General features: G+C 38.8%; 1 protein-coding gene across 6 annotated transcripts in view; it reads right to left on the bottom strand.

The window, feature by feature from the left end:
- Positions 1 to 27449, bottom strand: part of LOC126483630 (uncharacterized) — a 497523-nt gene that overhangs the window by 50855 nt on the left and 419219 nt on the right. Inside the window, exons 16-17 of one of the 6 annotated variants that reach the window (XM_050106684.1) lie at positions 4722 to 4967; positions 3125 to 3130 (exon numbers count right to left, since the gene is read on the bottom strand). The exons of the other annotated variants lie outside the window; for them this stretch is intronic. Of the exons in view, the coding sequence (XP_049962641.1) occupies positions 3125 to 3130; positions 4722 to 4967 (252 nt within the window). The remainder of the gene's footprint in view (positions 1 to 3124; positions 3131 to 4721; positions 4968 to 27449) is intronic. 6 annotated transcript variants of the gene reach the window in all.

Consider the following 27449-nt stretch of genomic DNA (forward strand, 5'->3'; position numbering starts at 1 on the left):
ACTGAGTTCTGCAATAAATTTCAGCTGTAACAGTGAATACTCCGTTCAAATTTCACAAGAGGAGAAGGAATACTTGGAAAGTGCTGGGGGATATGGGAAGATTTCAGTTAGATTACATCATGGTTGGGCAGAGATTCCGAAATCGGATACAGGATTGTAAGGCGTATCCAGGAGCAGATACAGATACAGATCACAATGTAGTAGTGGAGAGGAGTAGGCTAAAATTTAAGAGATTATTCAGGAAGAAGTGAGATATTGAAGTACTAAGGAATGATGAGATATGCTTTAAGTTCTCTAAAGCTATAGATACAGCAATAGCTCAGCAGGCAGTGCAGTTGAAGAGAAATGGACACCTTTAAAAAAGGCAATCACAGATGTTGGAAAGAAAAACATATGTACGAAGAAGGTAACTGCGAAAAAAACCATGGGTAACAGAAGATATACTTCAGTTGATTGATGAAAGAAGGAAGTACAAAAATGTTTGAGGAAATTCAGGAATAAAGAAACACAAGTCACGAATGATTGAAATAAATAGGAAGAGCAGGCTGCTACAACAAAATGGCTGCATGAAAAATGTGAAGAAATCAAAGAAGAAATCATTGTCAGAAAGACTGACTCAGCATACAGGAAAGTCAAAATAATCTTCGGTGAAATTAAAAGTAAGGGTGGTAACATTAAGAGTGCAATGAGAATTCCCCTGTTAAATGCAGAAGACAGAGTAGATACATGGAAAGGTTATATTGAAGGCCTCTATGAGGCAGAAGATTTGTCTGATGTAGAAAAAGAAACCGGAGTCGATTCAAAAGAGATGGGGATCCAGTACTAGAACCAGAAATTGAGAGTGCTTTGGATAACGTAAGATCAAGTAACGCAGAAGGAATAGATAAATAACATCTGCCAGAATGAATGGCCAAGGGAGGACTACCTTTAAACTAAGTGCTTATCGATGCACAATACTGTACAACTTTTCAAATATCAGAAGAAATTCATTTGAATACAACAGAACTTGTGATCGAGTCTTAAGGTCAACAAAGTTAACTCCCTTTTAAACCAAGTGCTTACAGCTGCAAAATGCTCAGAAGTTGACTATTGTGACCGCCTACGACAGTATGAGCATCAGTACCTATAAGTATTATTTGTATTATATGTGACCTAAATATTTGAAATCATTACTACGTTCTTACTGTTATGTGGGTGCACACAAAATTTTTTGGCTTCATGAAGATAGTTCTCCAGGTCAAGAATGGACTTCGTTTAACATTTACCCCAAGGTTCATTCCACCTCTGGAGAAAGACCGCCTTCACATCTTAAAACTTTCTGCAGTAAGTTTCTTCTGCCGTAAGTTTCTTTAACTGTGGGCATATCTGAAAGTTGGAAGGGGCCATATTTGATGAAAAGTGGACATTCAACAATTCATACTTCACAACCCTCTGCTTTTTCATTGCTAAGCATTTTCAGGAGACTGCGCGATTTCCTAGGAAAGAGGACTGTTTTGTTTTATAACTTTTATACCTTCTTAGTCGTGGCTTTTTCCCCCCTACAGCCAATTTATGCTGAAGATATTTTTATGGATTCCATAAAATACTGCCCCCAACTGTCCTGGTGGATGAAGCGTATGTCACTTTTTTTTGTGCCACCTATAAGTTTTTCTTATGATTTGAGTTTTAACTTTTCAATAAGGTCTGAACTAAACTGAAGTTTCACTGGGTAGTGGAACTCAAAATAACAAAGGTTTCTCCTCCTCATTTTCTTCTCAGCAATGTCCAGTATCGGCAATAACATGGAGAAATTGAAAATGTTTTTTCTCCTCCTCACTTTCTTCTCAGCAATTTCCAGTATTGGCAGTAACAAGGAGAAATTGAGGAGTCACCAATCCTATGAAGCAGACATATCCATAAGTATCCACAGTCGCTGCTGAATTGCCCTTACAAACAAACCATGTTAATGCAGATTTGTTGTGGGGTTCACAAGCTGCCCTCTACATCCTATTTCTACTGTTTTCTATGGCTTGTCCTCCAGTGTATACATTGAGGAAGATGTAAATGAGGATAAAGCATATAACTATTCATGAGAATTATACAATATTAAAGTACATTAAAGTCCTGAGCATTATTATTAACATTAATGTTGTAATACACATACTTAAGTGAATACAAATGTAAGTCATCACATTTTAAAAAATAACTACGAAAACATCATTTGTTAATTATACAGCCCGAGGCCACTATTGAACTTGGTTGCAGCTTTCTAAAAATAATGCATAAATTCAGAAGTTTGCACCCACATTTATTAATCATAATAAGTGTAACAGGAGTACTATCAAAAAATACTGTAGTTGTGTGATGCTGGATTTGCCTACAGCTCCTTAAAAGATTTAAAACTTTGTTGCAAGATTGTACTGTCATTAACCAGTGCCTAAACAAATAACTTACTCACAGTGTGTCCACCTTAAAATAAAACAGAAATGGATTAGTGTTCGAAATGACAGTTACTTTAAAACTTTTAAACAAATGTTATACACCGACAGTGCAATGCATCGAAAATAAGTATCCAGCTATCATCACATAATTACCATGCTGCTAATTTTCACATGCTACTTATACTTACCACACATCATTATATTAAAACCTGAGAGTTCATTTCATTTCTTTGCAATTTTAATTATTTTGATTTTTTTGTAGACTGTTTTAATGGTATTTACCTAGTAGTAAAATGTTTGAGAGTATGTTCAAAAAAATTTATAGTACTACATGACTAACAGTCCATATTGTGGGACTATGTTAATAGGACACAAAATAAACATACATTACTAATTTTTTGCGGTTTATTAGGTAGCATTATGGAGCAAATAGTATGTTTAAAAGACAATACAAAGTGACAATACAAAAACTAAGCAAAAATTGCCACAGGAATTATGTTCCATATTCTAACAGTCTCATAACAAGCAGTGGGGTGGGGATGGGAGAGAAAAAAAAAAAATTCCATACAACAGGGCAGAAGCTGGTGATTTTCCTTTCTATTGCGGAGAAACTTACGAGACTAAATTTCACATTCATAGATTCAATATTATATTTATTACTACATGGGATTTCTATAAGAAAAAAAAATTACACTAAAACTTACCAATGCCTACAGGGCCACAGGCAGCAAAATGAGAGAAAAAAAGAACATAAGTCTGGGTAAAGCACAACACTTACATATTACCAAACAAAACAACACTGTGGCTGGTGCCATACAGGAAATAAATTACAGCAAATGGTCATGAGGAACAAAAGAGCAGTAGTACAAAGGTTTTGACTGATTAAAATGAGTTACCTTAGAGTACAATTAAGGTTCAGTTTTACGAGCAGATTTGTTAGTGGACTATTGAGCAATATCTTGTACTACCCGAATTCAAAATTACCTCTGAATTCAATGACACTTCAAGAAATTTAGGCTACAGAAAACATTACATTGAGGATATTTATGGATTGAACTTTCTCTAAACACTGCAAACATTTAAATTTATTTCTAATGGGTCACATGTTAGCTAAATGTTCAGAAGAAATTGGGGAAACATTTTATGTTAGTCAATGTCTCTAGTGAATACAACAGAAGTATCACCCACAGTACAACATAAATAGATGAAGCACAGTTTTAATAGTGTTTATACTGCAGCCTTTCAGTCTTCTGATGCAATTAAAAATAAATAAATAAACAGCTTAGGAAACAGATTTCTTTTCTGAACTCTCAATCACCATTTTTCTCAGTAGCTGCAACACGAAGTGTTCAGACAACTTATCTGAATCTGTTAAATTGAAGGCACTACAGTGAATCAGTGCAATGGAACAGTTCATTTTCCAGCAAAAGCAGTAGAATGTTCTTTGTTAAGGACTTATTTCCTTGAATCTAGTTTAAGAATACAAGAAAAGACAAATGAACATTTAATCCTTTTGATTAACTTCTCATGGTTGGGTTTCACAGACAAGTAATACCTTTTTTGCAATAGTGAAAATAAACATTTTTTTTGTCAATGGTAACTATAATGTCTTCTTAAAAATTCCATTCTTTTATTTAAAATTTCATGCAATACATTAGAGCAGAACTATCAGAATCTTAAATTTCCATATGTAATTATTAGTTAGAGAAGGTATTATAGCAAGATAGAGCTTCAAGTGTACCATTGTGTTAATTTGTGTAATTAATTATCTTCAATATAATTTCACAAACCACTTATGTCAATTATGGGAGTATACACTAGCTGATGAAAGCAACTCAAGTTTTGGAATACAATTTTCAGAATAAAAATAATTTAATAGGGGTTTACTGTTGCAAGACAAGAAACATCTGGAACATCAGAGGCAGTGAATCTCACTGCTTTTGTTGAATTACTGGAAGCCTTCTACAGATTAGTGATACTATGGTATGTATGGATAGGTTGTAAGGTTCAATATCACAAAGAATGACAGCTTTGAAATTTGTGTGGCAGAAATGTTATTAGAATGACTGATTCATAGGCCAAAAACGTATTCAGTGAATGGAAGCTCACATGTTGGGACTTCATGTATTCACTATCGTGGATCAATAACTGTGCAACATGTATTTCACAACAAAACTTCCTGAGGTGCAAGTCGGAGCGTTTCGAAGATCTCAAATACAGAAATTGATAGCTTAAAAAATGCTATCATTAGGAATTCCTGCCAGTACAGTGTGACATGGGATGGAGTGGTCATATGGACACCTTAATACGTGTTACGGCCTCCTCAACCATGTGCTTCTTGAGGCGTCGCCGGCGTCTCCTCCCACTTTCCTCGAGCACCTCGACGGAGCCCAGGAACTGCAGCCTGAAGACGGAGCTGCAAGGGCCAGGATCGGGGGGCGTAGCTGGTGGAGGGGGCAGCGATGACTCTGGAGGTCCAGGCGGGGGGGTCGGCGTGCCGCGGCACCCTGCCGTGTGGTGACGGTGCTGGTGGTGATGTTGCAGCTCCTACAGAGCACATGTGTCATCAAGCACAACTTTGAGTAGAGAGCTTTCTGCCGACTGCCGTACTTGGCCTTGGCCCTGGCTTTTGTCTGGAAACCTGCTCTCTAATTTTCCTATCAAACGAGTAGGGTGCTTCTCAAGTTGTGTGAACCACTATTCCTGTAGCTTTGTCAACTAATTAAAAGGGGACCTACCATTACAGTTCCCTTCCACCGAGAAATATTTATTATGCTGACAAGAATGCAATAACATGCAAGCTGCATGGACGACTGACTGTGTGTGCAATGCCTTAACCATGACCAAATTTTGCTACTATGATTTGCATATACGGGGTGATTCTGTGATGACGTTACAATGATGATGGAGAAGGGTAAATGTATCAATTTGAGATAAGGGACCCTGGTCCAGAAACTATAGTCAAAAGTTAAAAGTGAAATCTTTCTGATACCTCTGACACTGGAATGGAATGCATGTACCGGTACCAGTGTTTCTGGAACATTTCCCACATTACTCACCAACAGACGTGGTTCTAAAATGATGGATCCCTACCGACACTGACCTGAAGATTCATGACATCTGACCTCACTCCACTTTATTTATTCCTGTGAGACCATGTGGAAAGCCTGTGTACGAGATGCCTGTCAATACTGAAGAGGATCTACTGGCAAGAATTCTTGCTGTTTGTGACATTGTTCAAAGGGCAATGGGGATATTAGAACAGGTACAACAGAACTTCGCACTACACTGCCATGCCTGAATTGACACTGGGGGGATGGCATTTTGAACAAGTGTTTTTATTTCTTTACCTCAGACTTAAAGGTTTTTGGTCTCTTAAACATCAAGTTACATGCACTGTTTTTAGTCCGTCAACAGGAGAAATTATCGGAGGGTACGGAGAAGTATTCAGCGGGGGTTCTGTATGTCATCATCACAGTTCAGGAGTTGGGGCCCTTAGTTTGAGCACTGCATGATGCTTAGGTGGAACTTACATAGATTTTTGTCTATGCCTTTGGCTTGGCCATTTCCAGACTAGGATCCCTTTCCTCAAATTTATACATTTACCCTTCTTCACCATCCCTGAAAGATTTTAACATCACAGAATCACCCTGTATATCAGGTGCCTATATTTGCTATTTGCTCTGAAAGGTATGTTCCTCAGTTTAGCAGCCAGATACTGAAATCAAATGAACATAATATTTCATTGTTCCTGACAACTTCAAATGTGAAGCTGAACAGCTGGGAGGCCAGAGCCATTGCGGTAATCTAGGCCACAGAAAGACCGCGGCACATGCACCAGAAGCTGTCAGTGCTGCACCTAACTGCCACACACCATGAATATTCACCTCCTTTAGTACTGCTTGTGCACTTTGCTAAGGGGCAACACTGACTCCTTCTGATGCATGTACTGTGGGGTTTATATAGTGTCTATAAACGTGGTGGATCTGGTATCTCAGCAGATCACCTTTACATCTTAAGGTAGCAACCAGTCGGAACACTGAAATATCATGTCAATGTGATTTCAGGATTCGGCTGCAGCCCGAGTAACATAGTATCCATTACTACAGCAGGAAATCCTATGCAATACCATCAATTTGTCTGCACTTGAGAAGACACATTCCGGTGAATAATTTCTCAAAGGTGACAAAAATATATGACGACGGCAACAGAACAACAACAACAGACCTGTACAATGACTATGAATTTTTGGTATGTAAGAGTCAGCCACAAAAGACTAAGGTAAATTTTATCAAGAGAATATGTGTACAGATTGCTGGTGAATAGAAGATATGGTGACTACAATACAGAAAATATTCAACAGTCAGCATCTATAGTGCTGTCAACTTCAATCACATTCTTGGGCAACTGAGCATGGGACAATGAAGTAAAAGGTTTGCACAAGCATGTACTCTATGCCAAACCAAATGAGCTCATTAACAAGCACTGCAGGAGATCTGTATCTTGTACTGAAAATTGTTTATTTATTCATGTGTTTGATACAATGTTGTTTTCTTCATTTAAGAACTTGTTTTACAGTCCCACTTCACTTCAGAAATTCGAGATGCTAAACAAAAAACATGAGATCTGATCAGAATGTATTTCCCATAAAGAACGGTCATTAATTATTGTTAAGGAATGTTCTACCCAATACATCCATTACAAATTAAAACTAACACTTCTAAGGAAAATCTAGCTTTCTCAAACACATATCCCTTTATGACTAAGAGATAGGGAGATATGTTAATGCGCTCTGCTACTTCCCTCTTTAATAAATATGTTAAATGTTGTGATGTTTAATTTATCTCCAGCCAACTGCTATAAGTTCCCTACCAACACTACATAACATCAAATTTTGCACATTCACTTCACTGGTGAAGTAAAGCTGCTGTTTGGATCTTAATAAACTGCTAAAACCAGAGCATTAATCGAAAACTGAAAGCAATCTTCTATCCGATGAATCTTTAGTCGATAGGGTTTGGCTGTTGGATTTCACATATTAGGTGCTAGAATATTATTTGCACATCCATGATCTTTGAAACTACTGTTAATAGACAAGAGAAGATCAGTCCAATTAGAACTTGTGTTTGAAGACACGGCTGTTGTTTTCCACTGTGTACCATTATCTGTTGGACAGCAAAGTAACAGTACTGAGATGGACTAATAGGTTAGTTTAGACCTGACAGTAATTTAATACATTGTGCTACTTAATTTTTGCTGACGTGGAAAAATTTCAGTACCATTCAGTGACACTTTTTTATGAGGCAACAAGTGACATGATAAATGTGAAAGTGGATGCTGTTTGGTTCACTCATCCCCATTTACAACAGCAGCTAGATGATACTGGTTCAAACATTTCAAACAAATTCAAACATCCATTTTTGACTGGGATTCTCCAAGAACTCCAGCAGATGAGATTACTGAGGTAATCCCTAGAAAAGTTCATGAAGCGATTCTCACTGATCATTGAATGAAAGTGTGCAAAGCGACAGAGGCCATCGACATGTCGAAGGGAATGGCAATTAATATTGTACAGGATGAGTTAGCAACGATAAAATTGTAGTCTCAGTGTGTGGTAAGACTGTAGAAGTAGATAACAAGTGGGTGTACCTTTTCATTTCAAAGCTAAGTTTGGAGCAATTTAAAATGTAATCTGAAGAACTTTTTGTCTCAAGTTGTCGCTGTGGTGTAGTGCCTCAGACTTCTTAGAAAAAAGAAGAAAATGGTCACTGAACAACACTACACCATGGTATTGGACCACTTCAACAGGAAACTGAAAGGAAAAGGGCCCTATTTGATAAAGAAGAATGTGCTAAAACTTCCTGACAGATTAAAACTGTATGCTGGACCAAGACTCGAACTCTTGATCTTGGTAGAGCACTTGCCTGCAAAAGGCACACAGTTTCAATCTGTCAAGAAGTTCCACATCAGTGCACACTCCAATGCGGAGTGAAAATCTCATTCTGAAAACACTCCCAGGCTGTAGCTAAGCCATGTCTCTGCAGTATCCTTTCTTCCAGGAGTGCTAGTTTTGCAAGGTTCGCAGAAGAGCCTCCGTGACGTCTGGAAGGTATGAGACGAGGTACTGGCAGAATTGGAGCTGTGAAGATGGGTCGCGAATCGTGCTCAGGTAGCTCTGATGGTAGCGCACTTGCCTGCGGAAGGCAAAGATCTCGAGTTCGAGTCTCGGTCCGGCATATAGTTTTAATCTGTCAAGAAGTTTCATTTCAGGGCACACTCTGCTGCAGAGTGAAAATCTCATTCTGAAGAAAGTGCTGTTTCACCCCAACAACACGAGAGTACATTCATCTAGTGTTGTCGCCACAAAGCTACATAAATTGCATTATGAATTTCTACCACCAATCCATCACTCACCCCTGTATTTACCTGAACTGGTTCTTTGCTATTTGTTTGTGCTCACAAAAGAAATACAGTCTCAAGGATTAAAAAAAAATTATTCTCAAATGAGGAGAATATGGTCACGACAGGTACGTATCTATTAGACGGGCAATTCCAGCTTTTTGGCAGGGTTAACAGAATGATAACGTATATTGCTAAAAGGGAAATATGTTGCAAAATATGTTACTTGTTTTTTAAGAAATGGTGTTTTCATTTGTAACACGCTGACCTAATGAACTCCTATCACATGAAGTTTAGGAAATTAGAGTGAGGTAGGTAATGTTTAATGAGAACGCCTTTCTATAAACACAATACAAATTAAAAAACTGTGAGGAGGAATCAAAAGTTGTCAGAATAGTGAAATTTCTTCCTCCTGTGCATCTTTACTGCTCTCAGCTTTGATTCATTAGTCCAACTGCTATCCGTGCGGCAATGATCTTCGAGTGCTCATTTTAATAAACACTGTTTCACGTGATTGGTGGTTTACCAGTACTAGACACGAGAGAACAATGTGCTAACATCATCAAGTTTTTGTCAAAAATCTTTACATGCCATGAAACACTGTTATCATAGGCATGAACAAGAAGTGACAATTAACAAGACAACAATGTTGGTTTCTGAGACCCAAGTTTCTCCCAGCATATACAATGTTCAAATAACTTAGGGGAATGCAGCCGGGTGACGTCATCGACAACCACCGATATTTTGACAACAGCACACACAGCCACTTGCCTTGAAAATGGCAGGATGTGATCCTGTCAAAATATTGGCACTTGTCGACAATGTCACCCAGCTATATGCCCCTAAGTTATTGGAATAATAATTGGAATAATGTTGGTTTCTTTTTTCAACATGTTGAGGGAAGACCACCTTGAGTTCTTTCCTTCAGATACCACTGTGAAGAGTCAGGAAGTATTAGTCATAAACAACATGACAATGATTTCAGACTCCCTACTCACCATATCCGGCCTCTCTTGTGGCTTTTCCTCATTCCATAATAATAAAATGTTCCTAAAATGGAAATGTTTCCAGGACACACAAGGAAAAAAAAAATCACCTAACAGACACAACACAATTTACAAAAACAAGCACTCTAACTTAATAAACACTTCTGTGTGGGTGGCAGTTGACCAACAGATCCACAACAGTGTGTAGTGGGGGAACACAGCAGGAGAAACTTCCAATGCCGTATCAGGTTGGTACTCATGGTGCCAATTCCCCTACCCTATTTTGCAACTTATTATTGACTCACCCTCATATAAAAATATAGATGCAAAAAAGTGACAAGTAGACAATGCAGAAATGTTGAGACAGACTTTCAAACAAGGAAGAACCGTGCAGGAAGATTAGTATGAGAAAGGAGAATTAACTTCAGTGTTGTGGATGTACTGCCAAGTGCAGATCCCACTGAAGTTACATAACTGACTATCCCCTCCCCTGAACGGACCCACAACTAACTCTTTCCATTACCTCCCTCCTTCCACCTCACACACTGCACAGGATCTCTTACCATTACTACTACCAGTCTGTGTCATCTACCAGTTTTACATGCTTGAAAATTCTATGCATTTTGTCTCCATTTACTTTGCTCTGATACATGCTCAGGGATTAGAAAGTGACACTTTTCATGTTTAATACAGTCTCTACCTATTTTTTGCACAAAAAACACGTCTCCTAGTTCTAACAATCTGAAAAATGGCTGTGGCTTAAGACATCCAAAACATCAGACATTTTTGTTGTAAATCATCAATAAGTAATACTGATGTTGAGTTATAGTAATGGTACTCTGCAGATATTTATTATATTGTAACTAAACTGAAAAAGAGAGAATGGTAAGGCAAAGAATCACTTCAATAGTCAAACTGTTCTCTGCTTCAGTTAGACATTTTCCTCATCCATCCCTATACAGTGAGTGACTCAGAAAATGACAGCTGCGTATCAGCCATGATGGAAAAATCCTGTGGAAAATTGTGGAAAGCCAGGCAGTGAAAATGACACAGCTGAAGTTCCATTCATCAAGCCATGAAAAGAGACATGTTGTACTCATTTCAAGTGAAATTTAAATATGAAGTATTTGAAGAGAACAACAGGTAAATGGAGATTTGTGATTGGTTATGCACTGTCACCAAGATTCAGGACAGCTACATTGCCATATTGCATCCTCAGACCAGGCACTGTTTTATACGAGAGTCAAAATGAAGTTCTTTGGGAGTAGGGAGCCATCTTGCTTGGTACAAATATTCCACAATGCATGCATGATATCTGGACGATTAGAGACTTGTGTGATCTTTGGGGTTCCAAAGTCATTGGTCTTATTTTTGATGATAACGAAATTGATGGAAAAAAGGTAAATCAAACAATCCTGCCTCTGCTATTCAGCCTGGATGATATCTTCCTTGGGAGTCAATCATCAAATGAACATAAGTTGATATATATAGGCTCCATACATCTGGACCTATGCCAGTAACAATATTCAGGTCACTTCTCCAAAATTACTCCTGTGCAATTACAATTGAATCTTCGGCATTCCAACCCAGAATTTAAAAATATTCACAGATAGTTAATTCATGATCTGAAACTATCCAGGAACAAATTTATTTGACCTCCTAGACATACATATTTAAAAACAACTGTGTCAGCACTGAGGTTGTTGCTCAGATTTGTGAGCACATTTCAGTGCCTACACTTCTGGGACACGGCATGCTGATCCTGCATCAAATCCGATTGGCTGATTAAAAACGAGGGTCAGTATGCCAGACAGCCTGAATGTGGTTTTTAGGCAACTGCGTGAATCCTGGGCTGGTACATGTCCCACCTCAGTTACACAATTTGCAGACATTCACACTTGCAAATGAAAACAGTAGATGCAGACTGATAGGAAGGGTATCCGGCCACCCCCTACTACTAACAATGCCAAAATAACCTGCCATTCCTGTGTAGACTGGTGCAAGGCCTTGAGGACGAGGACGAAGAAGAAGAAGAAGAAGATGAAGTAGTAGTCAACATGAAGGTTGCTTATACAGGTGTCCACTTCCTGATAGTCATGAAATTTATTTACATTGCTTTGTAAATGTAGATGTTTCCCACATCAGACCTTCTCATTCTTAGTCTAAAATCTTTAGGGGAAATGCAACGAACTCTCGCATATTACACCTCAAATTTAAGACTATGTCTTCATCTTTCTGTATTGAGGAATGATGACCTTTATGAACTGTTAATGGCAATGAACAACCCATTAGCCACCAAACAACAGTTCTACAGATACCTACTTAGTAAAAAGTGTTGCTCTACAATTTTGTTTCATATTTAAAAAGTAAGCTCTGCAATAACAAAAGAATAGAAATTAGGGCTTAATCAAATTGATAATGGAGTCATTAAAACTGGGCACAATTATTGATCTATACTATTACTACAGACAATTCTCAGCTTCCTATGGTTTTTAACACACACTCGTACTTCCACCCTTCTTGATACTCTCTTATCTTCTACCAGCTTTAATTTCCTTCATTAACTCTGTCTCAGTAAGCTCTCTCCATCTTCTTCCCTCCATCATTCCCTCGATCAGAGTAGTGTAGTGGGATGAATGGCAAAATAAGTGGCTAACCACAATATTCCTCCATGCAGTGACGGTTCTGAGAAGGCATCTTTTCTCTCCTGTTGTTCTCTGCTTATACTTCGATTGAGACTCTTTCAGCTCATGGTGTCTTCCAGATTATCCACCAATGCCACATCTCTAAGCTCCCAGTCTTTTCTTTTCTGCCTCCCTCAAATCCTAGTTTCTGCCCCATACCTACCAATGCTTTAAATACATCTCCTTAAAAATCATTTTATAGTAGTCAAGGGACACAGTTTGATATCAGCATATTTTCCAGATAAGTGATTCTTTTGCCAGCTATTTCAACTTTAACATCTGCTGTACCCAAAGAGTCTCACCTGCAAGGTGCACAACTGTGCTCTGTTTCCCACCTCTTGTGCACCTCACAATTTTTGTCCCGTTTCTGTTGATCTTCATCCCACATTCATCTATTATTATTTGATTCATCTCTCATCATGAATTATTATTTCATTGCTGCTGATGTCTGAAAATTCCTTCACTGATTTATATGTATGATTCAATAATAGTTGAGTGCTGTCTAACTCTCTTAAATATTTTAAACTTCTTTGGCGAAGCATTTGATTCTTTTGGAGCTTATTCCTTTGTCTCTGTATTATTCATTTCCTTGAACAATTTCATACAGTAAATGTCATCAAATGTTTCTCGATGTTTATGAAGTTGATCAGGATTGGTGTGTTCAACTTCAATGATTACTCTGCAATTAACTGAGAAAGTGATAATGGTCTCTTGTGATCCACAGTTCCTTTCAAACAAATTGCTGATTTTGAAGACTATCTTTTACTTTCTGCTCTACAAGATGGAAGGTAACCCTAGTTAGTATTTTTAAGGCTCCTGATACAATGATCGGTGTTCTTAACCACTCACACTTCTTTGTATTTCTAGTCTTTGGAATATGGAATGTTTATGCAATCATTTACATATTGTTTATCATCTCAAATAACATGTCTACAGCTTTTTTTTCTGCGGAATTTCAGCAATTCTGCAGAGATGTAATCAATTCTTGGAGCTTCACAACAATACAGCTCCTTATTCCTCCCTCAATATTGATGGACCGAACTCGCCTTGTCAACCTCATTCACATTTGTCAAAAATGTTTTCATTCAAATCTTTCCTATCAAAAAGTTCTACTACATACATCTTCCCTCACTTTACGTATCGCTTTTCCACCAGGGGCTGCCCCTCTATCCCATAACCTTGCTAGAAGCTCAGTTCTTTCGAATTAGTTTCAAATTTTTTGGTATTCCCACTGTATAAGAAGAGAGAATCATTGTAAGGAATACAATACAATTATGAGACAAGGTTGTTGGCCAGGGATTCCCTCCAAGTGTCAATACAAACAGATAAAACTATACAAGTTATCCTAGTTTTCACAACTATTAGTTCCTCCCTCGGGGAGTTTCGACGATAGGGTGGGACAGATTAAAAGGAAGGGCAGGTCACTCAGACCTCGGTATGAGTGAACCATCTGTGCTACCTTTTACTATATGTTTTTGTCCATCTCATGACATTTGTTGTGGTAACCCCACTATTTAAGCTTTCTTTGTCTCTCTAATAGCCACATTATTATATTGCCTATATCCAAATTGAGCCCCTGCTATTAGGCACTTCTTTTTTTAAGTAAGTAGCCTTTAGAAATAAAAAGACAGGTATATTTTTTTCTTAGCGATGTTATTTTTACATGTAAGCCTGCCCTTTAACCTACTTTTCCGTAATTCCCACCAATATTAAGAAACACATTGTATTTTGTTTTAAATAACAACCCAATTGTAATCTGTCACCTGAGCATAACTTTTGGTAATTTAAATGGTCTGTAACAGTTGTGTAAAGCACACTTCTAGACACTTATGAGTGATGGGTTTGACAGAAAAAGGTGAGAGCTTTTAAAGATGGCTGTACAAATGGGCATGACGACGAATGGAGTGAGTGACCTTCAGTCATTACTGGTGATTTGGTGCAGAAAGTTGGCAAAAAAGTGAGAGAACAGACACTTTATGATTTCGACATTATGAGAAAAGTTTCCTTAAGTCAAGAAGTGTGCTTTATGCAATGGTTACAGAATGTTTAAATTATGGAAAGTTATACTCAGCTGGAAGGATGGTATTCAAAGCTAAAAAATAAAAATGCAGAAGAAATTCCCAAAAATGTCATAAAAACTCTAGAAAATGTAAATGTGTGGTTCCACATAAATGGCTTAAAACTAAATATTTCAAAAACACAGCTTACGCAGTTCAATACAAAACAATCTAAAATAAATGATATTCAAATTCCGTGGAAGTCTGGAACTTAACAAAGCAGAATGTGTTAACTTTCTAGGAATGTAGTTGGACAGAAATCTGTCTTGGTCCTAACATATAGACTATTTAAAAAATAAACTGAACAACCTGACACTTGCTATCTCAATCCTAGCCAATGTCACTGCCACAGACATGAAAAAGGTAGTGTACCATAGCTACTTTGAGGCAATAGTGAGATATGGCATTGTCTTTTGGGGAAATGCTAGCAATTTGACAAGGATATTAACTTTAAAGAAAAAAGTTGTAAGACACATGTGTAATGCAAAGCCAAGAGAATCTTGTCGGCAATTAATGAGAGACCTAAACATGCTTTAAGTGTTCCTTCACTGTATTTAAATGAAATAATTCTTTTCACAAATAATAATGCAGTATTATTTGCTCCAAATAACTTCTGGCAAATATATGAAACTATAAACAAAGGAAGTTTCATGCTCGCTACACAGTCTCCATCTTTTCGCATATGCCCCACAATATATGGGGATGAAAACATACAATATATTAAAAAAGACAAATTTTCGAAAGACTGAAACTGATTCAGTAAAAAGAAAATTACATAGCACTCTCGTACAAAAATGCTATTAAACTATTGATGAATTTTTTAATGATGATCTGACCATTTGGACAGCATAAAAATATATATATTAAGCTTGACGAGTCTCCTGTATACTAAACCAGTTACTTAACATGTATGTTATGAGACAATGAAATTGTGATACGATAAGTGCCTTAATGTTGGTGGGAATTATGTAGAAATGTAGATAAAAGTACAGGCTTTCATGTAAAACTAAAATTGCTAAGAAAAGTCTAAAAACTAAACTGCATCCAAACAGGCCATGAAGGCCCATGAAGGCCCAATGGTACCGACCCGCCGCTGTGTCAACCTCAGCCCACAGGCTTCACTGGATGCAGATATGGAGAGGCATGTGGTCAGCACACTGGTCTCCCAGCTGTAAGTCAGTTTATGAGACTGGAGCCACTATTTCCCAATCAAGTAGCTCCTCAGTTTGCCTCACAAGGGCTGAGGGCACCCCACTTGCCAACAGCACTCAGCAGACTGGATGATCACCCAGCCAAGTGCTAGCTAGCTCAGACCGACAGCACTTAACTTCTGTGATCTGATGTGAACCGCTGGTATCACTGCACCAAGACCATTGGCAAGAGAAGTCTCTTTGTTTTATTTTTATTTCAAAATGGTACTTACTTTAAAAAGCACACCTCAAATTTGGATTTTCTTCTTTTGGCCATTGTGTTGATGATACTTTTCAATAGTGATGCTTTATCCGATACCTAATCATCCTAGCTGAGGTAGCCTTCTGATATCCTGGGCATTGCCCTTTTAAACATTTTTCCATCTTTCTGATGTAACAGTTCCATCCACACATTTGTGTACAGGTTCAACTGCCATCATTTAGAACAAATCCATGGCTTTTATGTTCACTTTCAATTTAATTAGACTCCACCTTTTTGTAGTAGTGTGTAAGTGGCTGCTTCTGAGGTGTAACTGATTGTCCATCACAACTGGATTATAGTCTAAATAATCCTACATGTAATCTATAGCATCTATCTATACTCAAGATAATATCATCAGGAGAAACGAAACTGACATTCTACAAATCAGAGTGTGGGATGTTAGATCCCTTAATCGGGAAGGGAGGTTACAAAATTTAAAAAGGGAAACAGAAGGTTGAAGTTAAATATAGTGGAAATTGGTGAAGTTCAGTGGCAGATGGAACAGAACTTCTGGTCAGTTGAACACAGGGTTATAAATGCAAAGTAAAAAAAAAGGGGGGGGGGGAGGGGTAAGGCAGGAGTGGGTTTAATAATGAAAAGACAAGAAGAATACAGGTAAGTTACTATGATCATCATCATAAATGTATTATCATAGCCAAGACAAACACAAAGCTCGTGTCTATCACAGTAGTTTAAGTTTATATGCCAATTAGCTCCAAGGATGATGATGATGAAATTGAAGAAATGTATGCTAAGCTGAAAGAAATTATTCTGATAGTTAAAGAAGACGAAAATTTAATTGCGATTGGGGAGTGGAATTCAATAGTAGGAAAAGGAAGAGAGAGAAAGGAAAAATAGTAGGTGAATTTGGACTGGGAGAAAAGAATGAAAGAGGAAGCTACCTGGTAGAATTTTGCATGAAGCATAATTTACTAATCAACACTTCATTTAAAAATCATAAAAGGAGGTTGTGTATGAGGAAGGGACCTGGAGACAACAGAAGGTTTCAAGACCGATTATCTAATTGTTAGGCAAAGATTTAGGAACTAGATTATAAATTTTAAGGCATTTCCAGGGGCAGATCTGGACTCTGACCACAATTTATTGGTTATGAACTGTAGATCAAAACTGATAAAACTGCAAAAATGTAGTAAACTGGGGGCATATAATAAGGATAAGCTGAAAGAACCAGAGGCTGTTGAGAGTTTCAGAGGAAGCTTTAGGCAACAGATGACTAGAACAGGGGAAAGGAATACAGTAGAAGATGAATGGGTAACTCTGAAAGATGAAACAGTAAAAGCAGCAGTGGATCTAATAGGTAAACAGACAAGGCCTAGTAGAAATCCTTGGATAACACAGGAGATATTGAATTTAACAGATGAAAGGAGCAAATTTAAAAACGAAGCAAATGAAACAGGCAAAAGGGAAGACAAATGTCTAAAAAATGAGACTGACAGGAAGGGCAAAAATGGCTAAGCAGGAATGTCTACAGGGAAAATTTAAGGATTTAGAAGCATAGTTATCTAGGGGAAAGATAGATATAACCTACAGGAAAATTGGAGAGGCCTTTGGGGAGAAGAGAAACAGCTGTATGAATATCAAGAGCTCAGACAGAAAACCAGTCTTAAGCAAAGAAGGGAAAGCTGAAAAGTAGAAGGAGTATACAGAGGGTCTATGCAATGGAGATGTACCTAACGGCAACATTATAGAAAGGAACGCGGACACAGATGAAGATGAGATGGGAGATACGATACTGAGAGAAGAAATTGACACAGCTCTGAAGAATCTAAGTAAGAACAAGGCCCTGGGGTATGTGATATTCTGTCTGTATTACTGATAACCTTGGGGGAGTCAGCCATGACAAAACTCTTCCATCTGGTGTGCAAGATGTATGAGACATGCAAAATACCATCAGACTTCAAGAAGAATGGTACTTCCAATTCCAAAGAACGCAGTTGCTGACAGGTGTGAAACTTAGCGAACTATCAGTGTCACTGCTGCAAAATACTAACATGAATTCTTTACAGAAGAATGGACCAACTGGTGAAAGTCAAACTTGGGGAAGATCAGTTTATATTCCAGAGAAACGCAGGAACACATGAGGCAATACTGACCCTATGACTCATCTTACAAGAGAGGTCAAGGAAAGACAAACCTATGTTTATAGCATTTTTAGACCAGCTTATCCCCAATGTTATTCAATCTTTATGTTGAATAAGCAGTAAAGGAAACCAAAGAAAAATTTGGAATAGGAATAAAAGTTCAGGGAAAAGAAATAAAAACATTGAGGTTTGCGAATGACATTTTAATTCTTTCAGAGACAGCAAAGGACTTGGGAGAGCAGTTGAACGGGATGGACAGCATTTTTAAAGAAGAATATAAGAGTAACACCAACAAAAGTGTAACAAAGATAATGGAATGCAGTCAACTTAAATCTCGTGATGCTAAGGGAATTTAATTAGGCAACGAGACACACACAGTAGTAGACGAGTTTTGCTATTTGGACAGCAAAATAACTGATGATGGCAGAAGTATAGAGGATATAAAATGCAGACTTGCAATGGCAAGAAAAACATTTCTGAAGAAGAGACATTTGTTAACATCAGATCTAGATTTAAGTGCTAGCAAGTCTTTTCTAAAGATATTTGTCTGGACACTAAACAATTTGGACAAAAAGAGAATAGAATTTTTCAGAATGTGGTGCCACAGAAGAATGTTGAAAATTAGATGGGTCAATCATATAACTAAAGAGGAAGTACTGAATAAAACAGGGGGGAGAAGAAATTTGTGACCCAGCTTGACCAACAGAAGAGATCGGTTGATAGGACACTCTTGAGACACCAAGGGATCACTAATTCATTATTAGAGGAAGTGTGAGGGGTAAAAATCGTAGAGGGAGACCAGAAGACGAAAACAGTAAGCAGATTCTGAAGGATGTAGGTTGCAATAGTTGTGTGGAGATGATGGTCTCATATGGGGTATAGCTATTTGCCCACAGCTCCACCTCTCTATCCTCTCCTACCACTGTATTCCAATCAACGAAGAATTACAATGATGTCTGTATCTTCAATTTTTATCAAGACTTGTTCAGCTTGATCAAAAACTTCATCCACCTGATTGTCTGCGTAGTCTGAAGTAGGCGTGGGAACCTAAAGCAGCACCATATGCGAGTTTTGCTGTAATTGTATCAGAAGAGCAAAATATTATCAACAACTAAAGAAGGAAGACAATTAAAAAAAAGAGGATTTACTGCACAACAACACTAAGGCAATTAGAGATGGAGCACTAGGTTAGAATGGACTAGGATTGGGAAACAAATCTGCCATTTTCTCTTCAAAGAAACCTTTCCAGCATTCAACTTAAGAATGATGGGGGAAACAACGGTAAATTTATAATTTGTTAGAAAGCTAAAATGTTCCCAAGACAAACTTAGGCACCATCTTGTTTTATGCTAATCCCCCCCCCCCCCCCCGCTCTCTTTTCAAACAGTCTAATTAGGCATGAACCTTTATTCACAATTCAATGAACTAAACTTCATCTAAGAAGACCAAACACGCCATTCAAAAGTCCAAAATACAAAATTTTAGCTGAACACAAAACTTTTTTGTGTTTTTTTTTCCCCACAATTCAGCACATCATCTCAGTAGGACAATGTCCGGCAACAGATGTCGAAGGCTCCTTCACAGAACACTGGGCCAATTGCTTTCTTGGGCTTCAAATAACGTGACTTGTCACCCACTGAAGATATCTGAGATACGCTGGTCAGCAACTTGTTCATCATCATCATCATCATCATCATCATCATCATCATCCAGAAACCACTGTGAATACATTCAGCCTCCTCTTCAATTGCATGTCATGATGTTCAGAAGTTCTGATTGCAGCACATTGAGGTTTCAAATCATTGCCAGAGACTCAGTACAGCTTTGTAATCCTAATCTTTCAAATATAAATATTTTAAATGTTAGGAACTTTTAATGTGATACTGAGTATGTATTTCAAACTTAAATTAGAACACATGCAGAAGCAAAGAAGGAAAATCTGTACAATGTCAGGGAGCTGACACTCATTTTTAATAATTTCTTGGCAGAAATGTATCATATCTATAAACTAAACGAACTATTATGGAAAAGCAATTACCTATTATAGAACATTTAGCCACAGCAAGAATTCTGTCATATTACATCATGTACAAATTTGTCTGAGTATTATAAAGAATTCAATGAATTATTTGTAAAAAGAGGGAAGTGGTGGCGGTGATGGAGATGAGAAGGCAGTTTTGAGATGACACGTGCTTGAAACTTAACATCTTTGGAAAAAAATTATTGACCTCCAGGAGACATCAGGCTAAAAAAGTGAACAACAACTTTAGCCTTGACAATCCTTAATTTGGCCAGGAAGAGAGTCCTCAAGTTTGTTCAGGTATGCCTTATCCATCTCGAATCCACTCACTGATGATTGGCTCTCACAGAGCCACAAAACTATTTGGATACTGATTGCCACATTTCACCCACTGTTCCACATAGTCCCAGACAACTGCTATAGATTAAGATTGGGTGATTTAATGTGTTATCCAAGGTGCCATAGTGTGACTGAGTGTTCCTCATACCAGAGATATATGTGTGTGCAATCCTAATAAAATAACTGTTGTCATCTCAGATGACGTGAGTGTTCACAGCATAGTCATCATGAAGATGGATGAGGAAGTACAACATTTGGTCACCAAGGATGGTGAAGTAAAGACTTTAGTTCACATTAATGGTAACCTGAATGAGTGGACCCTAGTCTTGGTAACGAAAACAACTACAAAGCATCACAGAACTATCTCCGGCATGAACAACATCATCCACACGCTGCAGGTTAAACACCTTACTGGGCCGTCGGTGCACTCAATGGCATGCATCATTTGGAAAGAGGCAAAATTGAGAACTCAGTGAACCACGCTACATATCTCCAGTTAGCTACTGCGCAGTTTGTTTTGTATGGCCCAATGAAGACAGGTAGCTTTATGTGTTACAGTGAGTGATGGCCTTATGTGAAGTGTTTTTTTTTTTTTTTGTCATCAGTCTACTGACTGGTTTGATGCGGCCCGCCACAAATTCCTTTCCTGTGCTAACCTCTTCATCTCACAGTAGCACTTGCAACCTACGTCCTCAATTATTTGCCTGACGTATTCCAATCTCTGTCTTCCTCTACAGTTTTTGCCCTCTACAGCTCCCTCTAGTACCATGGAAGTCATTCCCTCATGTCTTAGCAAATGTCCTATCATCCTGTCCCTTCTCCTTATCAGTGTTTTCCACATATTCGTTTCCTCTCCGATTCTGTGTAGAACCTCCTCATTCCTTACCTTATCAGTCCACCTAATTTTCAACATTCGTCTATAGCACCACATCTCAAATGCTTCGATTCTCTTCTGTTCCGGTTTTCCCACAGTCCATGTTTCACTACCATACAATGCTGTACTCCAGACGTACACCCTCAGAAATTTCTTCCTCAAATTAAGGCCGGTATTTGATATTAGTAGACTTCTCTTGGCCAGAAATGCATTTTTTGCCATAGCGAGTCTGCTTTTGATGTCCTCCTTGCTCCGTCCGTCATTGGTTATTTTACTGCCTAGGTAGCAGAATTCCTTAACTTCACTGACTTCGTGACCATCAATCTTGATGTTAAGTTTCTCGCTGTTCTCATTTCTACTACTTCTCATTACCTTCGTCTTTCTCCGATTTACTCTCAAACCATACTGTGTACTCATTAGACTGTTCATTCCGTTCAGCATATCATTTAATTCTTCTTCACTTTCACGCAGGATAGCAATGTCATCAGCGAATCGTATCATTGATATCCTTTCACCTTGTATTTTAATTCCACTCCTGAACCTTTCTTTTATTTTATCATTGCTTCCTCGATGTACAGATTGAAAAGTAGGGGCGAAAGGCTACAGCCTTGTCTTACACCCTTCTTAATACGAGCACTTCGTTCTTGATCGTCCACTCTTATTATTCCCTCTTGGTTGTTGTACATATTGTATATGACCCGTCTCTCCCTATAGTTTACCCCTACTTTTTTCAGAATCTCGAACAGCTTGCACCATTTTATATTGTCGAACGCTTTTTCCAGATCGACAAATCCTATGAGAGTGTCTTGATTTTTCTTTAGCCTTGCTTCCATTATTAGCCGTAAAGTCAGAATTGCCTCTCTCGTACCTTTACTTTTCCTAAAGTCAAATTGAGCGTCACCTAGCGCATTCTCAATTTTCTTTTCCATTCTTCTGTATATTATTCTTGTAAGCAGCTTCGAAGCATGAGCTGTTAAGCTGATTGTGCGATAATTCTTGCACTTGTCAGCTCTTGCCATCTTCGGAATTGTGTGGATGATGCTTTTCCAAAAGTCAGATGGTATATCGCCAGACTCATATATTCTACACACCAACGTGAATAGTCGTTTTGTTGCCACTTGCCCCAATGATTTTAGAAATTCTGATGGAATGTTATCCATCCCTTCTGCCTTATTTGACCGCAAGTCCCCCAAAGCTCTTTTAAATTCCGATTCTAATACTGGATCCCCTATCTCTTCTAAATTGACTCCTGTTTCTTCTTCTATCACATCAGACAAATCTTCCCCCTCATAGAGGCTTTCAATGTATTCTTTCCACCTATCTGCTCTCTCCTCTGCATTTAACAGTGGAATTCCCGTTGCACTCTTAATGTTACCACCGTTTCATTTAATGTCACCAAAGGTTGTTTTGACTTTCCTGTATGCTGAGTCTGTCCTTCCGACAATCATATCTTTTTCGATGTCTTCACATTTTTCCTGCAGCCATTTCGTCTTAGCTTCCCTGCACTTCCTATTTATTTCATTCCTCAGCGACTTGTATTTCTGTATTCCTGATTTTCCCGGAACATGCTTGTGCTTCCTCCTTCCATCAATCAACTGAAGTATTTCTTCTGTTATCCATGGTTTCTTTGTAGCTACCTTCTTTGTACCTATGTTTTCCTTCCCAACTTCTGTGATGGCCTTTTTTAGAGATGTCCATTCCTCTTCAACTGTACTGCCTACTGCGCTATTCCTTATTGCTGTATCTATAGCATTAGATAACTTCAAACGTATCTCGTCATTCCTTAGTACTTCCGTATCTCACTTCTTTGCAGATTGATTCTTCCTGACTAATGTCTTGAACTTCAGCATACTCTTCATAAGTACTATATTGTGATCTGAGTCTATATCTGCTCCTGGGTACGCCTTACAATCCAGTATCTGATTTTGGAATCTCTGTCTGACCATGATGTAATCTAATTGAAATCTTCCCGTATCTCCCGGCCTTTTCCAAGTATACCTCCTCTTCTTGTGATTCTTGAACAGGGTATTCGCTATTACTAGCTGAAACTTGTTACAGAACTCAATTAGTCTTTCTCCTCTTTCATTCCTTGTGCCAAGCCCATATTCTCCTGTAACCTCTTCTTCTACTCCTTCCCCTACAACTGCATTCCAGTCGCCCATGACTATTAGATTTTCGTCCTCCTTTACATACTGCATTACCCTTTCAATATCCTCATACACTTTCTCTATCTGTTCATCTTCAGCTTGCGATGTCGGAATGTATACCTGAACTATCATTGTCGGTGTTGGTCTGCTGTCGATTCTGATTAGAACAACCCGGTCACTGAACTGTTCACAGTAACACACCCTCTGCCCTACCTTCCTATTCATAACGAATCCTACACCTGTTAAACCATTTTCTGCTGCTGTTGTTGATATTACCCGATACTCATCTGACCAGAAATCCTTGTCTTCCTTCCACTTCACTTCACTGACCCCTACTATATCTAGATTGAGCCTTTGCATTTCCCTTTTCAGATTTTCTAGTTTCCCTACCACGTTCAAGCTTCTGACATTCCACGCCCCGACTCGTAGAACGTTATCCTTTCGTTGATTATTCAATCTTTTTCTCATGGTAACCTCCCCCTTGGCAGTCCCCTCCCGGAGATCCAAATGGGGGACTATTCTGGAATCTTTTGCCAATGGAGAGATCATCATGACACTTCTTCAAATACAGGCCACATGTCCTGTGGATACACGTTACGTGTCTTTAATGCAGTGGTTTCCATTACCTTCTGCATCCTCATGTCGTTGATCATTGCTGATTCTTCCGCCTTTAGGGGCAATTTCCCACCCCTAGGACAAGAGAGTGCCCTGAATCTCTATCCGCTCCTTCACCCTCTTTGACAAGACCGTTTGCAGAATGAGGCTGACTTCCTATGCCGGAAGTCTTCAGCCGCCAATGCTGATTATTTATCAAAATTTAGGCAGTGGCGGGGATCGAACCCGGGACCAAATAAGTTTTGATTATGAATCAAAGACGCTACCCCTAGACCACGGGTACCCCCCCCCCCCCCCCCTTATGTGAAGTACCCGACTACAAATGTACATTTATGTGAAGTACCCGACTACAAATGCACATTTATGTAAAGTACCCGACTACAAATGCACATTTATGTGAAGTACCCGACTACAAATGCACATTTATGTGAAGTACCCGACTACAAATGCACATTTATGTGAAGTACCCGACTACAAATGTACATTTATGTGAAGTACCCGACTACAAATGTACATTTATATAGTTTCACCTGCAGTGTTGGCTCAGAAATTGCTCGCTTAATCCTTTGTGTGTCAAGCAGAGAATAGTCCTCAGAGAGGAAGTACACCAGAGACAAATCCCGATGGATGCAACTGCATCTGAGAATCAAGAAAGCCAAGAGAAAGAAGGAAGTATAAGTGAGGGAGGGGTAAGAGGTTGAAGGTGGGGAAGTTGACCTGGCCAAAAGGCAGCTTGAGGCCCCCGGGACCAGAGAGTGCTTCCACAACTTCCATTACCAAGAAAACTGTCTACACAGACATGATACAATCCCAGGAAGGAGAACAAAGACGGCGAGTTTTGACAACCAAGGACAGAATAAGAAGAATAAAAATGGTAGGAAAAGAAGGAGCCTGGCCTGACCACTGAGCCAGGGCAGCCATGGGACCCTCGGGTCAGAGCAAGCATTGGGGCACCCCTCCAATTGCTCAATGGATTGACAAGACTCTGTTTCACAGAGAGAAGTAAAAACAACTTTCTTGGGTAAAACATAAAAGCAAATCAGCTGCTTTGGTGTCATCTGCTAGCACCAGAGGTAAGGTGGTCAAATTAGGGCAATCCAGCAGGATGTTGACCACAGTGAGATGGACACCACACTGACAATGGGGTGGATTCTCACATCGAAGGATGTGACCGTGGGTCAGCCAAGAGTAGCCAGTTAGAAGCAGACAGACGAGAACAGATTCCCTGCGAGAAGCACAAAGGGAAAACTGTCACAATGTTGTGATCTCCTTTATTGTTTGCAGTTTATTCAGAGAAACCAGGGCACAACAGTCTGCATTTCAAGCCTTCAACAAGCCCAAAACTACAACATAGCACACAATCTTACTGTGTTCTCTCAACGAAATCTTACAAGGATGATGCACTCCCATAAGACTAATCTGCAAGCATGACATCACTTCAGTTGCCTGGCTGCACATCAAATCATTACAGGGCATAAGTGTAGCATACAAAAACAGAAGACAAAAAGGGATCTACATAGAGTTTACAATTACAAGCACTACGATACACCACTATCAAATTTCTCAGAACACATTTCTTGCTAAAACATAAACATTAACTAGAAGATGCTATTTATTATTTACAACCTTTAAAGACAGTTGACAGAGTGCATGGTCGTAGTAGATGAATTTTAACAGCTTACACCAAGAAGTTTCCTTACAGTGCAATATTACGGCAACCTAAGTATTGTTCTTAATACAGTATTAAATGATAATCCTACGTTCACTGTAATGATGCCATCTGTTGCTCATTAATGGACAGACGTTCACAGAAGAAGTAATTAATACAAATTAATTATATCTGTTGTATGCTGTATCAATACAAAAATATGACCATCACATGCAGTAGGACAGGAAGGGTTGGGGGGGGGGGGGGGGGGGGGAGTAACGAAGTGATTCATACTCTATTTTCTTCCTAAGACTAAAGTGTTAAATATGTAGCAAGCACATGACAGTGCCACAGTGACATTTCTTAACAGTGGAACACTATGGCAACCTAAATTGTAAATAGAGTGTAAAGTGATAATCCTGTGCTAAGCATTACAATGCAGTCTATTGCTCACTATTACATAGTTATGCACAGAATAAGCACTCACTTCTCCCCATGAACCATGGACCTTGCCATTGGTGGGGAGGCTTGTGTGGCTCAGTGATACTGTAGGTGCAACCAAAACGGATGGGTATCTGTTGAGAGGCCTGACAAACGTGTGGTTCCTGAAGAGGGCAGCAGCCTTTTCAGTAGTTGCAGGGGCAACAGTCTGAATGACTGACTGATCTGGCCTTGTAATACTAACCAAAACAGCCTTGCTGTGCTGGTACTGTGAACGGCTGAAAGCAAGGGGAAACTACAGCTGTAATTTTTCCCGAGGGCATGTAGCTTTACTGTATGGTTAAATGATGATGGCGTCCTCTTGGGTAAAATAGTCCGGAGGTAAGGTAAAATAGTCCGGACGTAAGGTAAAATAGTCCGGAGGTAAGGTAAAATAGTCCGGAGGTAAGGTAAAAGTCTGGAGGTAAAATAGTCCCCCATTCTGATCTCCGGGCGGGGACTACTCAAGAGGACGTCATTATCAGAAGAAAGAAAACTGGCGTTCTACAGATCGGAGTGTGGAATGTCAGATCCCTTAATCGGGCAGGTAGGTTAGAAAATTTAAAAAGGGAAATGGATAGGTTGAAGTTAGATATAGTGGGAATTAGTGAAGTTCAGTGGCAGAAGGAACAAGACTTTTGGTCAGGTGATTACAGGGTTATAAATACAAAATCAAATAGGGGTAATGCAGGAGTAGGTTTAATAATGAATAAAAAAAATAGGAGTGCGGGTAAGCTACTACAAACAGCATAGTGAACGCATTATTGTGGCCAAGATAGACACGAAGCCCACGCCTACTACAGTACTACAAGTTTATATACTACAAGTTTATATGCCAACTAGCTCTGCAGATGATGATGAAATTGATGAAATGTATGATGAGATAAAAGAAATTATTCAGGTAGTGAAGGGAGACGAAAATTTAATAGTCATGGGTGACTGGAATTCGAGAGTAGGAAATGGGAGAGAAGGAAACATAGTGGGTGAATATGGATTGGGGGAGAGAAATGAAAGAGGAAGCCGTCTGGTAGAATTTTGCAAAGAGCATAACTTAATCATAGCTAATACTTGATACAAGAATCATAAAAGAACGTTGTATACATGGAAGAATCCTGGAGATACTAGAAGGTATCAGATAGATTATTTAATGGTAAGACAGAGATTTAGGAACCAGGTTTTAAATTGTAAGATATTTCCAGGGGCAGATATGGACTCTGACCACAATC

Source organism: Schistocerca serialis, chromosome 6, assembly GCF_023864345.2.
Source record: "Schistocerca serialis cubense isolate TAMUIC-IGC-003099 chromosome 6, iqSchSeri2.2, whole genome shotgun sequence".
Lineage (NCBI taxonomy): Eukaryota > Metazoa > Arthropoda > Insecta > Orthoptera > Acrididae > Schistocerca > Schistocerca serialis.